Source organism: Kwoniella shivajii, chromosome 5 (genome assembly GCF_035658355.1).
Source record: "Kwoniella shivajii chromosome 5, complete sequence".
NCBI lineage: Eukaryota > Fungi > Basidiomycota > Tremellomycetes > Tremellales > Cryptococcaceae > Kwoniella > Kwoniella shivajii.
Genome location: NC_085912.1, coordinates 438,838 through 453,068, shown reverse-complemented (window position 1 = coordinate 453,068; position 14,231 = coordinate 438,838). Strand labels below are relative to the sequence as shown.

Sequence of the window (14,231 nt, the reverse complement as noted above, 5' to 3'; positions counted from 1 at the left end):
AGACCCAGAAAGTAAAATGAAGAAATGAAATAGATATATAAATTTATTACATAGAAAGGATGTAAAATGTAATGTAACGAAACAAAGAAAAAATGAGGGTTAAATGAATATTGGCATCAGCATAAATTTTGGTTGATATAGATTTATCAATAACTACACAAGCATAAATACATATATTATATACAGTTTAACAAATCCATATCAATCATTCTATCAAATGTGACCAGTGAGATGTATATAATAGCTCGATATGGAACTGGAACTCGAACTCGAACTCGAACTGGAACTCGTTGCGTAAAAAGATGGATTCAGGTAGATCTCTTCTTGGAAAACTTTCTTGTGAACGTCCTAAGACTGCTTCCTGATTGCGATTGATCGTGATCCTCATAGTGGACATGAGTGGAATGAACCGGACTGATAGGAGAGATGGGTAGCTTGGATGGCGGTACGGTTCCAGCTTCGCTTATTGTCGATGAGTGAGAAGTGATAGAAGGTGCCTTTGTATGATTCTTGGCTTTTTTCATTCTGGATGGAGTAGCTTGCTCTGAAGGGAATCCGATATATCCTACTGGTCTTCCTGAAGGTCTATTATCGAAGGAAGAGTCAGTCTCCATCCAATATCATGATGACATCGTAGTCAATTCTCTCTTCCTTTTCACCGGTACTGAATCTACATAATTGGATTTTCAGGTCATGTTTGACGCTTACCCAATTAGCTGACCTGGAGGTATCAATCCCACCAAATACCTTTCCACCGAATCGATCTCAGCGGGAGACCAAGGTGTTGATTTTCCAACTTGTAATTGTGTAGAACCGGTCGTTATACCATTATGAGTTGTGAAAGAGGATGAAACTGAATATCCCATTGTTTGATTTGCTATGTATAGCATATACCGTATATTGTCATCGGAAGTGAGCAATCAAGCATCTCATTTTCAGCCATATACGTGGTGGGGTGTTTTTACGACTCACAGTGAGCAAAAGCTGAAGCAGCTTGACGACGAAACGATTCTTCTAATTGTGGTGTAAGTGGGGCGGATGTGGTATAAGTTTGCCACTTGGTCGTATAAAGTCAAATCAGTTTCACGCCGATACTTGAAAAAGAAAGAGTAACGGAGAGTCAAAACTCACATGCATCGGAGCAGATTGCCAGAGACTCATTTTTTGAACAGTCTTTAATCAGTAGTTGTGGGTAAGACACTGGATATGGAAGTAACCTGGCAAGATGAATGTTCAGTATGATATCAAAGAGTTGATGCAGAATGAATGGCACAAGTCTTCCTATTTCTGTGTGAATGGCAGAGGACAACATGTATCCTTTGATGTTGATGAGAAAAGGGTTTATATTACGCTCGGACCATGTAGGGGAAGACAGTGCGTCATTTGACTGTGTCCGTGAACTGAATAGCTTTTACTCATGACATATATGATTTGCATGAGCAATACTATAATTCGCGTTATTCTTCCTAGTTCTTCTATCTCAGGATATCCCCCTTCATCCGCTATAACGTTGTCTATCCATTCTTTGAGGTAGACCCAAAGCAAAGCTTCTGTTGGCCGCTCCCTTTACTGAGTGGAACCGTAATATTGTTGTTGATGTCCATGAGGAGGTGCTATGATAGGTGTTCGTCAGCATTCAATCCAAGAGCGCCGGAAGAAGCTACATTCCAGATGAGGTTGTAGTTGACGACGAGGGTGTCAAAGCTAGGAGGACGCAGTGATCATGAGGGGAAGAAAGGGAGGGAGGCAGTAACAGTGAGAGTTGACAAGAGATGGGTAAGGAAGAACCGAACATACGAGGAGCTCCGACGACACCAGGTCCATTTCCTACAAAGTTGCCGTTACCAAGGTATGTGTATCCTCCTGGACCGAAAGATTCCTCTGCTTTGATTTTCTTGTCTGTGATATCGAAAGGATAGTCAGCAAAAGTGCGACCAAATTAGTCACCAACATGAAGGAGCGTAAACTTCCAGACAGTCATTCTTTGCCTTTCACCCGTACCCGGGTAAACCTCCACCTAATGTTAAGCTTTGAGAAAGTGAGAAGGAACTCACAGATCAACCAGAAAGCATGTAAATGACCGGGCAAGTAACCCAAAAAAGTCAATAAGATCTATATCGATAAGTCAGTCCACACGACATTCCGCTGATCACGCATGAAACGTCCAGAAAGGATGCGTTTCACCAGTAAGACTTACATTGATGAGTAGGTCGCAACTACATCCAGTGATCATCGCTGCTGCGAGAGGAGGGAAGATGATAGCGACCAAAATTAAGATGATGTCTGAACCTCGAACCATTTTGACGATGATTTAGTCCTTTGAAAGTTTGTTTGGGAAAAATAAAGGTTAGATTATAGTAAAAGGTATCTGATTGGTGATTTTCGTATGTATCAATAGGTAAGGGTCAAATTGAAAACACGGACAAGGGATTGATGTGGAATTATATAGAGAGAAGTAGCAAAGCCAATTTAGATTCTGAATAAAGTATATAAGTAAATATCAACGTCTCATGAGATGGAAGGAGGAGCTGTGCAGGTGGCGAAACGACACGGAAGTGGCAAGTGTACGGTGAAAAAGCTCGGTGACGTCATACTGCCAGTTTCTCAAAGGGCTGTCTGCAGTAGAAATACGAGTGGTGCATATCACTTTGTAGCAGAGTTGATTGTATAAGCTCATCCAATTGATGATGGGCGAGTACAGAGATGTACTTCCTGCATCTCAACAATCGATCAAGCTATACCACGAAACATAGTTGCTGACTCGAAATGTACGATTTGTCCCCGTAGAAGCCAATGACGGACGGGTTTTGCATATTTGAATCAAAGCAGTTATGCGAAATTTGGAGGCTTCGCCATGATCGCAATTCGTTGAGCAGTCAATGAGCGATTCAATGGCAACGCACATACGACTCTGACCCCCAGCCGTGCCACGGAGCTTGGAATCATCTGATAGGAACGCGGAAATTACATATCCAGCTTCAACACTTCACATGCATTACCCCAGATGTACCCTATAAAAGACCGGAGACTATACTTCCCAGATGAATCTCCTTAATTCATCTAAACCATTACCTTCTCCTTTCTCTTGGTCATTTGGTCCATTACTGACCACCCCTAATCCACTTGCTCCCCATTCAATCTCGACGCCTTCCACATCTTCCCACTTGAAAGGTCCTTTACCACCCCAAATCAAACTTTCATCTTCACCTTCATCACCTTGTCCACCCACATCCACTGATCCACCTCCGAATCCGAGAATCTTACTGAAAAATCCTGCATTTGATGTACCAGCAACTTTGCCCATCCCTTCTATCTTCCCACCACTTCCACCTCTGGATGACTTTAGTCGATCCAACTCTCTGGTCAAGATCGACTTGACTCTTTCTCTGGCTGTCGTCAAGCTTGCCTCGGGAATGTCAGGTGGTGAACGTGTGGTAGGCGGGGAGGGTCTAACGAGAAGATCTGATTTATGTGCCAAGATGAGAAATTTGATTGGTTCATACGACGAAGAAGCTGTAGAAAGATTCGATAGAGCGATCAAAATTGGAGGGAGCTCTCTAAGTATTCAAGTAGATTTGGCTGCAATGAGCTATTTGCCTATCTCGCCTAGACTGAGAAATACGAGAAATGAGGTTTTACTCACTCTGCAACAGAAGCTGAATTCCTCACTAAAGCTTGAACATCAACTACAAATACAACACCACTAGCATCTTTTACGTGTTTCTTGAGTTCATCTCGAAGTCTGGGATGTCCAGGTAGATCGACCAGCTTGATTGGCTTTACTTGTCCATCAGAATCAGGTGAAGGGAATGAGATTGTCGTGGAGGATGCTTGGATGGAAGTGTGTGTTTGAGGATATATACCTTGAACGAGCTATTTGATCAATGAGAACCATGATGATGGTACGATCAGCATTTATCCCTATTATGCATTCATACAGGATAATGTACGTACCTTTGTGAATATAGATGTTTTTCCTCCATCACTTGAACCAACTAGTAGTATTGTCGATGGACCAGAACGCCGTGATGTTTTCTTCCCTGATCGGAACACTATCGTTCATCACGAAAAGACATTATATCAGAGCCGAACCGATAGAAACGGATACCCCACACTGTATTCTCTGCCCTTCAAAACTCACAAGAAAGGAAAAGAAGGAGCACTACCAGGCCTCCCGCGGCAGCAACGAACTTCGGATCTTGTAATAACGGATGTGTGAGGAGAGAGGTGAGAGTTCCCACCTCTGGTGTAGCGGCAGTCTCGGTTGAGACCACTTTTCCGTGAGGGACGGACATGTAGTAGGTTGGCACTAATGGAGACTGTGGTTGGTCAAGTGAGAAAGACCTTTGAACAGTTGCTACAAAAGGTGCTGAATGTTAATCAATTTGACGGAACAGCTGGAAAGGTATCAGGAACATGCTGAACACTCGAGTATATCCACCACGTGGCCGACCAAAGCTTATTACCCTGAATATCAAAGTTCAAGTGATGTCTCTGGGTATCATATCGTTGAATCATTGCTATCATACCAGAGCTCCTCGACGTATTCCATTCAATCGCGGATAAGACTATCATAATCTGATCAAACATATATCACTCCCTGTCTTGTGAACATATCTTCCGACTCCTCTAAATCCCCCTTGTATTCACCATGGCCGACGTAAAGGACCCTAAGATTGCCGAAGGTGCGTTGAGAGTTCAGCACGCGTCTTGTAGGTGTTTACGGATTTGAAGCTAATGACATTGTCAATATAGCTTATGAGAAGATCAGAACGAACAACGATGAGACTACATGGCTACTGTTAGATTACGAGGTGAATCCCAAATTTCTTATCAACTCTTACCACGTAGTTGGAATACAAATGGTTGATACGTACGCGTATCTTTTTCTGCGTAAATCCAATACTGATCATTTCCTTTAAATGGGTAATGGCACAGTCCGATAAATCAAACGCTCTAACACTCACAGCGACAGGTACAGGAGATGTTGAGGAGTTAGCTCAGCAATTCAAACCTTCAAGAGCATCCTTCGCTTACGCAAAGGTCAAATATGTCAATGATGAACATTCTTTCAGGGAGAAATTCGTTTTGATCATTTGGATTGGAGAAGATGTTAAGATTATGAGAAGAGCAAAGGTGAGCCCACTTATTGAGATATCTACAACCACGCTTTTTGATGAAGTCACGAGCACTGTCCATCTCATTCCGGAATGATGTAGTGGATACATTGTTTATTCATTGATAATATAACATCACTCTTCAGAACCAAAGCTTGAGGAGGGGTAGTAATGAAAAAAAGGCTAATGTTTTACCATTCGTATTAGGTATCAGTTCATCTTGCGGATGTGAAGAACGTTCTGCGAGCATACTCCATTGAGGTATCAGCATCTACACCAGCTGATCTTAAACAGGTAAGTCGAGGTTTTGATACACATATTTCCAATGTCGATGAGGCTAATTCAGTGACATTGTGTTCTGTTTTCCCATTGCCTTTTACACGTCATTGATCACTTTCCGTCCTCTCCTGCTTACTCACACCTCTCTTTACCCTCACAACTGTCTTCCTGCGTTATGCGCCGATATTTCACAGGACGACGTTGTTACCCGCCTACGACGTGCAGGAGGGGCCAATTATGATCGATCAAAATTCGACTAGACCATCTATTAAAATACCACACATGCACTCTTAACTTCCCAAGTTTCGTGTATGCTCATCATACTGAAGATTTTTGATTTTTTGTGCATGTTCGATTGCATGAAGTGACAGATGATACTCCTACTGATTGATAGTCTCAAAATTATGTGGGTGGTATGAGAATTTTGATCATATTTACTGTACAGTTACATCTTCGGTTTCTGAGCAACACACAACCCTTCCACCAGTTTATATCCTTCTTCACATGATTGAGCACGGCACTGGCCGTTCTCGCAACTGGCTGCTCCTATGGCTACACCAGGAAGTAAGGTGCAGCACATAGTAGTGTTCTTTCAGCTGTGCGGGTCTACGAGGCATGATATCGTATGGATTACTTACTCGACTCCAGTCACGGTGATGTTGAGATCATCAGATGAATCTTCATTGAATTCACCGTGGACACATCCACCACAAGACTCGTACTCATACTCGATATCGATGCACTAATCATTTCCTTCCACATCAAAACACTGAACAAGGACATGCAGAAGTGTAACAACTCACTTCATAACTGGTACCGGTACTTCCAGGAACGTTACAAGCCTTAGCACCATCAGGACACAGTCCTATGACTTTCTGACCATCTCTCCTGAGTTTTTCCTTTCTTTCTCGTTGTCTTTTGACGAATCCACTGGGTGATACAGGTCTTGTATACCAGAAATTATCCCCATAGCCACAATCCTGAGGGTAATCGTAAGGTGGCTGAGACCGTGAACATAAACACGAAATGGTAAGATCAGAATTATATCTTGAATAAGCATAAGGAGAAGCTGCACAATGCGCGAGGCAATTTGAGATATTCGCCACTTGTACCCAGTTTGGTGAAGGTTCCAGAAACCAACATCCTGCCCACGTCCACTGTCCTGGAGGATCAATGAGCGTTTCCTAGAAAACATTGTTCATTAATTCGTCAGACGTCGTGCCTCAATGCATTGATTACTCACGTTGACATTAGGATATCCACATTGACGATCACCAACGAGGAATTGTGGTTCAAGTGCGACTTCCCATCCTCTACAAGCATAAATATGACTTTGTTCGACGTACCGCCATGAATTGGAGTAAGGCGCATAACCAGGACTGATCAACTCCCACCATAGTTGAACGAAAGTGAACATCTAAATCTCTGGTCTGTATTGAGAGAGTTATGTTCACTTACTGGACAGTTGTCGGTTCGATCATCATAGATGACACCGCCGCCACCTCTCAACGCTTTGGGATCGAAGCATCCAGTATAAGCGGAACCATATACCGAGGTGACTGAGAACAATAAGGGGAATATGGAGGGCAAAATAGTAATCATAGTGTGGTGCGGAAGAATCTACTTGTATATTGTGATAAAGAAGGGGTAGGCTGGAAGGGTTGAGGTTGAGGGTCAGACCTGCGCAGTATATATATACATGGGGCAAGCGCGAAATCGAGAAAATGCCAAGTCAGAATGATGGGAGGCGAAAATTGATCGTCAACATTCACATCATGTAGACCCGGAGAGCAGTATATCTTGATGGTAGACCATGTGTTCTTAGCGAGAATCTTCGTTTCCATCATACAGATAAGTTATTGCGTATTGATGGCGTGCATCTTTGTGTAAGGACTGACAAAAAGGTCTATAGCTCAAATCGAGCAAATCTCAGATTTCGGTCATAACTCGCTTCCGCACATTTCATTATCAAAGGAAAATAGAGCGGGAATCAATTTTTCTCTGGCATGGTGATGTACAACTTCGTTGTCAAGACATAGATCTGTCGAAACTTAATGGTTGTCAGGCGGATGAGTTGATTTCTTAGGATATTTAGATAATCAATTCCAAACTGAGCCGGTGCTACAGTAAATCGAATTTGGCAATTCGGGCAAAGTACGCAATTATGCAGGAGCTTTCTTCGTCTACCATTCATTCAACAACGCCCACTGTCCGTGGGCACTACAAGTATGTCTATACATCTAGTTAACGAGGCAAACACAAGTTGTTCTGCAAGGTATACTCCTCTTCACAAGCGAAGATAAGGCATGCTCCACTCAGACAAGTGACTCCGTCAGGCCGAACGCCTTGTAGAGATGCACAACTATGTCAGTTGAGCAGCATAAGGTAAGCTTAACTTTGAACTAACGGCGACATGCTCAATATGGGAAATACCGCTCACTCTACTCCCTTATTAGTATCTGTCCTGGTAATCACGTTTACTAAACCGCTCGTCATTTCCAGCTGACCGTGCAGACATCCACCGGATGATTCAAGTTCCGTTTCGAGGTCGATACACTTCTGCAGATTCAGTATTTCTGGTTTGTGCCACGATTCATGTACATGTGCGACACTCACCTCATACGCCATTTCCGTAGATTTCCATACGCTACATGCTCGTAAACCTCTAGGGCACAACTCGTCACCTTTTGCGACAAACTTTCTTGATGTAGCACTGATTCTAGCGAATGAACTCGGTAAAACCGTTTCGGAATAGACCACGAGATCACCTATGCCACAGATCGTTTGTAAGGCTTCGGGATCTGGTAAGTCCCATGAACAAGAACATGAAATGGTACTATCGATGTAAAGTACATAGGCAGTTGGAAATCCTGCGCACTGAATTAGACATTCCACTAAATCGTCTACTGGATTTGGCACGAATGTGCCGTTGTAGAGACAACCGGAATATGACCAATCGCCCGGGGAAGGGAGATAATACACCTGCTTATCTTAGCGTGAAACTATGGGACATCGCCATACAGCTGACTGGTACATGGATCACTCACTTCGACAAAAGGATAATCACAAAGACTTGTGGGGATTAAGTAGATCCCACTAGGTTGGATATTCCCACACTGACATATTCTTGTTGTGGGGAAATCACCCTGATCTTCTGGATTAGGCCACGAGTACGAGTATGCAGTGCCATTGACACGGCATAGATCCTACGAACATCATATATCAGTGTCGGTGCCTCGCAATCATCTAGGAGAAAGCGGTCACTCATCTCGTGACCATAAGGCTACACTCACTGGACAATCATCGAGATAATCATCGTACAACAGACCATCTTGTTCAGGCAAAATTTGAGGATCGAAACAACCTACATACACATAGGCATACGCCGATCTGAAGAGGACAGAGAGGACTGCAGCAGTGGCTGTATGCTTCATATTATCGATGATTCAAGAATTGAGCGGTCGTACCTGTCAAGTTGCAATTGAGGGTGTGACCACCATAAGATACAAGCTGTGAGTGGCAAGAACGTCAGAAGGTATTGCTGCAACCAAGAGGAGATAAGGGACACATCATTTTTCTGCTTCTGCCGATCATTCTGTCTTGCTCTACTGTACGATACTCAAGGCTCAGTCTAAGAATCGCATCGAATCCTTCTCCAAGCCGAAGTACCGAAGTGTATATGGGGTGATGGATGGGGAACACTGATGATGATGTGGGAGCCAAAATGACGTTATCTACTACCGACCCCGTCTGAGTGGCAAATTCACCTTAAGCCTTCTGCTTTATCTTTAGAAGGCTTCATCTTCTTAATTTACTGGCATGATTGACTAGGACTGTACATATGCATATAACGGTTACATGGGTATATAGATAGCCTTACATATATGTGACAAATAATGAGGTCAGATTACGCGGGATGACAAGTATTCTCTTCCAGAACGTGGTCCGTTTGGCAATGAGATATTATACAGCGACCCGCAAGACAGGTAACGCCACCTAAAGCGACTCCGGGTATGGACGTACAGCTAAGTGATTATCAGTGAAGCTCGACATAAATCATAGAGATTCAAGAAGACTTGTCTAGGTCGAAGGTGGCACTCACTCTTGAGCTTCAGACTCCTCAGGAATGTCGATAGGACGGAAGGAACCACTTGTACACCCTCCACATGACTCAATCTCTTGATTGGTGTCGATACACTAGGAGACAGTTCAGAATGATTACTGAGCTTAGGCGACTGAGATGGTTATAGGGAATGTACTAACCTCATAGCTCAATCCGCTCCCATCCAGGATATTACAAGCGGACGATCCTTCAGGGCAAAGAGACGAATGCGCATTCGACCGAATATCCTTTTCCCTCGATCTCCTTCTGACCGCTGCGCTAGCATAAGGATCATGGTTATAGATGAACCATGCACCAGGAAGGCAAGCGGTTGCCGGGGTACCGTACCAAGGATGATCGTTGTAATCATAGCAAGTACACGAGACTCGTCCCAGATCAATGGGATCATATACCACTCCTGCCCAAGCATAGGTATCGCACATTTGCCAGCATTGCCTCGCATCAGCAACATCCCTTCCCCGATCATCCGGTGAATATGAATGACAATTGTACCAAACGAAATTATTCGCGAATTTAGATGGAACGATAACCTATTGCGAGAATGATCAATACAACCTTATCATCCGCTTACAGGTCACATACAGATATATCTACTTGACACCCGAAGTGTTGGTGAAAAGAAAAAAAGACGAGACTTACTGAGACATCTGTATCAGTTCCTGTTCAGATATGACATCCATCTATAAGATAATGAGGATCAGGAGCATCGTATGTACAAAGACACCAAAGTTTGTAATCTTGCGTGTACAGACTTTCCGCATACTGGTACGAATACAAGGTATCTTCTTGACCGCATGTTTCCTATAATTACTTTATACATTCAGTACGATTATGCTCAACGAAGGTTTGATGTCCCTTACCTGACAACCATATTCTGAAGCGGCAATATTTTTTGGTGACTTTCCGCCAAAGACATCGCGAGAGAAACACCCAATATAGTTGCCGTTAACCAACGTGAATAAAGTCAAAAGGCTGCCTAGCAGAACAAGTGAGGTGTGAAACATTTGAAGACAGTACTTATTGCGCGGTCGTGGTATGATAAGTATTATCATATGGTTGTGTACTGGATTAGGCTTTGACATAAGTGGAACTCACTAATGTATATGTACAACTCAATACGTGTGTGGAAGGGAACTTATTGGGAGAGGTCGATGCGGTCTGCGTGTGAAAGTACCTTCTGATCTCTCATTGTCCCGCACGGAGAATGAGGAAGTCATGTTTATTCACAGCCGTTATCGGCTTTGCGGCTTCATGATTATACAGGACACCTTGATTCCGCTAGACATCACTAATCTCAAGCGAGCATACTCATCAGTATCAGCTGCATCACTTTTGATGCGGCCATACGACCTCGGTGGGGACAGCGGAGGTGTCAATCCAGCAGTAACGATCAATGCATATAAATCCACACATTGCATTAAGCTTTATCACAGTCGTGTTGTGTGCTACACAGCATGCATACACATACTTGGATCGTCCATTCCAAAACACAATACGATTACTCCCGGATGCACATACACAAACGAGATCTGATTGTTCCCTGAGTCGAGGGATACTCACGCGATGCTTCAAGTCGGCAGACAGGAATTGTGTTGAAGGATAAAGCCTTCTTCGCAAGCTCCAATGAAACATGTACCCTCCAGGCAGGTGACGCTATTGACAACGACACCGGGGATTGCAGTGCAGCTATGCAATAAGTACATTAGCCTTCACGATCCATATGCAGCATCGCTGATGGTCTTACCCGATGCCCAAAGGAGAAAGGTCTGATGGATCAGGCTGTCCTATCTCATGTTGGCCCAGAGAACATCCGCCACGCGATTCCAGATCAGAAGCAGTATCGACGCACTAGTGGAAAGCAGGTTAGTGATCAGATTTAAGCAGCAGGTGTTCCATTTGGTTTGAAATGGGTGAGAGATCCGGAAGCCTCACCTCATAGCCTCGCAAATCCCCTTCAATAACGCTACAAGCTGTCAACCCCTTTGGACAAAACGATTTTTTCTGATCCAATCTTTTCGCTCCATGATTACGTCTTTTCGCAAAAGCACTAGGACTAATTGATCTTTGCCAGATGTTAAAATCGTTGTAACGACAGGTTGTGAAAGGTTCATTGCTCCACAAATCATCGTTATCGTAACAGGCGCATTCACCTTGACTGTTATCTTCGATGAAGTACATCCTCGCGTATTGGCTGTTAGAGCATAGGGAGAAACAATCAAAAACATCGTCTACGGGAATACTATATTGAGGGACATCAAGTGGAGGGTAAGAGTGTATAAAGTTCCATGATGGTGTGATTGCAGTTACCTGAATGTCGTTTACATGCAGATAAGTAATCTCTTCTACGCACGATGTAAACGACCAAGCAAGTGATTAACAGTGCAATTGAGATCACTTACCCCAACATCGCCGGGAGTATCGTATCCAGGATCACATGGTTCCCAACCATTCGTCATATACTGATAATCAGGAGCTGAATTCGTACAAAGGCAAAATTGGTCGATTCCTGGTCCCCCTCGCCATTGAGAGTAATGGTATGCATATAATTTACCTTGAGATGCGCATAAGTCCTACAGTATCATTGGAGTATGATCAATCAGTGAGTCTCAACAAACTTGACAAAGCCAGATTCGTGAAACTCACAGGACACCATGGGGAATCATCACTTTGCCACTCGGCGACTTGACCATTCAAGACTTGTGGTCGCGAAAAGCATCCCACATAAGCATAACTCCAGACAGAATCAATAAGAGCTAAGAGCAGAAGAACGCAGCAAAACATTATAGTGACGTATCGTTGTTACCCGCAAATTTGAAAGAAAGCACGACCATATATACGCATGGGACCATAAAAGAATCGGCATGTGCATGTGTCTAAGTGCTGCTCCTTACTCGGTTCCTCTCAGTTGTCTGATGTGTTTTTGATTGATCGCCGAGATCTCCCATGTCGCGTATCAAACCTTGACCTTGACGGAGTTCCAATTGGTCGGGATCCGTCTAGATGCTACGGGAATAGGTCAGCTGAGTGATCATGGATCAGTGCCTTGTCCAAGAACGGGGGATATGATTTTATATACAATCAAGCCTGAGGTAAGCTGTATGCCCATGGGAAGACCTGGATCAGTTTCACATATTCATGGGTACAAATATAGTATGTGCCACTGAAAAAGAAAACAATCATAGCATGATCTTGATCAGTTCAAAACACATGGATATGCATACTGCAAATCTGATTATAATTTAGTTCTGATATAGATTGAGCACCGATCGATTCGTACGATTCTATTACAAGGGAATACAGTCTCCTTCTTCAAGCTCGAACCCGTCTTCGCAAGCATATATCAAGCAATGACCTCCCGTACATGCTACACCGTCCGCAGACACTCCAGGAAGAGACGTGCAGCTATGTATAGAATATTCAGCTCAAAATCACCAAGCTAATTCCGATGGACTTCGTAGAAAGGCGTGAAAGACTCACTCAATGCCGGTCAATGAAGAAGTAGTATTAATAGGAGGTTCAAACGTAAATTCGCCGTTGATGCAGCCGCCACAAGCTTCCAGCTCGTTTTCCGTGTCAATGCACTATACTCATATCCTATAAGCAACAACTTGGAGGTCGGGTAATACAAGGCTCTGTCAGAACTCACTTCATAGCTCAATTCATCACCTCCAATCACGTTACAACCTGTCAATCTACTTGGACAGACGTCTCTCTTCTGATCCTGCTCCAACTCTAATCTCCTTTTCTCTTGCCTTTTGACGAAAGCAGAGGGGGTTACAGGAGGATCATTCCACATCTCATATGGGAAAATAACATTTGTTCTGCATGTCGTGGGTACTAATTCTTCAAACCATCTGTAACCTTCGCAAAAGCAGTTGGTAGAGCTGTCCCTATTTCGATATACTACTATGGCATATCTTGGACATATCGCCATACATTCTAAAGCTGTGTTGACAGTCGCATCGGGTGGTGGTGCTGGATCTAGATCCCAACATGTCCTATCAAGTCCATCTGTCATACGTCGACCTGGAACATTAGCGAAAACCTTGACGAAGATGAGTCAGTCAAATGTCTCGTCAATGCCACCAGCTTCCAATCTTTACACTCACTGTTACTGTAGTGGGATCTCCGTTTTGGCAGAGTGCATCATCAATCATGTAGCTTTGTGAAGGAGCAGTCGCGGTACAATAGCAATAATTGTCATTGCCTGTTCCAGTGGTTGATGGTTGAATATGATCATATGAGTAGACTTGGTTTCTTTCATTACAATATGACTGATAAAGGTGTATCAAGGGTTAGTCACGTTCTCTGAATGTCTATGATGGAGACGACTCACCATACAACTACTGTTGGGATCAGGCAGCAAAGTCATACTCTGTCCTTGAAGAGCATTTGGATAGGAGTAGCAGCCGATAAGAACGTTGGATGCTTGAGCGAACATAACACATCCGCTCACAGCAACTAGCAGTAGGTGATAGATGAGGACCATTTCAGTGAAATTACGTTTGTCTTTGTGTTTACATGTGCGAGACACTGAGGGATAGATACCAAGTGAGTTTAAAAAAAAAACGTATGAGACTGATTGATGGATGATGCAGAGAATCGTATGCTCTCTGATGCGTATATGTCAATTCGTACGCTTGTCCTTTCATGGCTTGGACCCATACAAACAGTCTTCTGATGGGAAGGAAGCGGTTTGTGTGGTGATGAAA

At 43.5% G+C, this 14,231-nt stretch overlaps 9 protein-coding genes across 9 annotated transcripts; 1 reads left to right on the top strand and 8 right to left on the bottom strand.

The window, feature by feature from the left end:
* Positions 1-308: 308 nt before the first annotated feature.
* IL334_003919 (uncharacterized protein) lies at positions 309-1,161 on the bottom strand (the record flags this gene model as incomplete). The annotated part of the gene is made up of 4 exons (XM_062935643.1): positions 309-585; positions 709-877; positions 973-1,057; positions 1,132-1,161. The coding sequence occupies 4 exons, from the start codon at positions 1,159-1,161 to the stop codon at positions 309-311; spliced, it is 561 nt and encodes a 186-aa protein (XP_062791694.1).
* A 405-nt stretch (positions 1,162-1,566) lies between these two features.
* On the bottom strand, positions 1,567-2,299 carry IL334_003918 (uncharacterized protein; the record flags this gene model as incomplete). Its single annotated transcript, XM_062935642.1, has 4 exons — positions 1,567-1,613; positions 1,798-1,899; positions 2,055-2,112; positions 2,198-2,299. 4 exons carry the CDS (start codon positions 2,297-2,299, stop codon positions 1,567-1,569), a joined length of 309 nt encoding a protein of 102 aa, XP_062791693.1.
* A 729-nt stretch (positions 2,300-3,028) lies between these two features.
* IL334_003917 (uncharacterized protein) lies at positions 3,029-4,295 on the bottom strand (the record flags this gene model as incomplete). Its single annotated transcript, XM_062935641.1, has 4 exons — positions 3,029-3,557; positions 3,644-3,873; positions 3,955-4,052; positions 4,142-4,295. The coding sequence occupies 4 exons, from the start codon at positions 4,293-4,295 to the stop codon at positions 3,029-3,031; spliced, it is 1,011 nt and encodes a 336-aa protein (XP_062791692.1).
* Positions 4,296-4,651: 356 nt separating this feature from the next.
* Positions 4,652-5,656, top strand: IL334_003916 (uncharacterized protein; the record flags this gene model as incomplete). The annotated part of the gene is made up of 5 exons (XM_062935640.1): positions 4,652-4,685; positions 4,756-4,814; positions 4,939-5,136; positions 5,325-5,411; positions 5,591-5,656. The coding sequence occupies 5 exons, from the start codon at positions 4,652-4,654 to the stop codon at positions 5,654-5,656; spliced, it is 444 nt and encodes a 147-aa protein (XP_062791691.1).
* Positions 5,657-6,030: 374 nt separating this feature from the next.
* IL334_003915 (uncharacterized protein) lies at positions 6,031-6,998 on the bottom strand (the record flags this gene model as incomplete). The annotated part of the gene is made up of 4 exons (XM_062935639.1): positions 6,031-6,138; positions 6,200-6,580; positions 6,640-6,783; positions 6,855-6,998. The coding sequence occupies 4 exons, from the start codon at positions 6,996-6,998 to the stop codon at positions 6,031-6,033; spliced, it is 777 nt and encodes a 258-aa protein (XP_062791690.1).
* A 642-nt stretch (positions 6,999-7,640) lies between these two features.
* On the bottom strand, positions 7,641-8,830 carry IL334_003914 (uncharacterized protein; the record flags this gene model as incomplete). Its single annotated transcript, XM_062935638.1, has 5 exons — positions 7,641-7,758; positions 7,837-7,955; positions 8,013-8,378; positions 8,444-8,602; positions 8,690-8,830. The coding sequence occupies 5 exons, from the start codon at positions 8,828-8,830 to the stop codon at positions 7,641-7,643; spliced, it is 903 nt and encodes a 300-aa protein (XP_062791689.1).
* Positions 8,831-9,303: 473 nt separating this feature from the next.
* IL334_003913 (uncharacterized protein) lies at positions 9,304-10,390 on the bottom strand (the record flags this gene model as incomplete). Its single annotated transcript, XM_062935637.1, has 6 exons — positions 9,304-9,421; positions 9,499-9,593; positions 9,660-10,049; positions 10,159-10,178; positions 10,283-10,320; positions 10,380-10,390. 6 exons carry the CDS (start codon positions 10,388-10,390, stop codon positions 9,304-9,306), a joined length of 672 nt encoding a protein of 223 aa, XP_062791688.1.
* A 697-nt stretch (positions 10,391-11,087) lies between these two features.
* Positions 11,088-12,300, bottom strand: IL334_003912 (uncharacterized protein; the record flags this gene model as incomplete). Its single annotated transcript, XM_062935636.1, has 5 exons — positions 11,088-11,205; positions 11,264-11,367; positions 11,452-11,826; positions 11,919-12,089; positions 12,163-12,300. 5 exons carry the CDS (start codon positions 12,298-12,300, stop codon positions 11,088-11,090), a joined length of 906 nt encoding a protein of 301 aa, XP_062791687.1.
* A 503-nt stretch (positions 12,301-12,803) lies between these two features.
* IL334_003911 (uncharacterized protein) lies at positions 12,804-14,008 on the bottom strand (the record flags this gene model as incomplete). Its single annotated transcript, XM_062935635.1, has 5 exons — positions 12,804-12,921; positions 12,997-13,100; positions 13,166-13,564; positions 13,629-13,793; positions 13,856-14,008. The coding sequence occupies 5 exons, from the start codon at positions 14,006-14,008 to the stop codon at positions 12,804-12,806; spliced, it is 939 nt and encodes a 312-aa protein (XP_062791686.1).
* Positions 14,009-14,231: the final 223 nt, after the last annotated feature.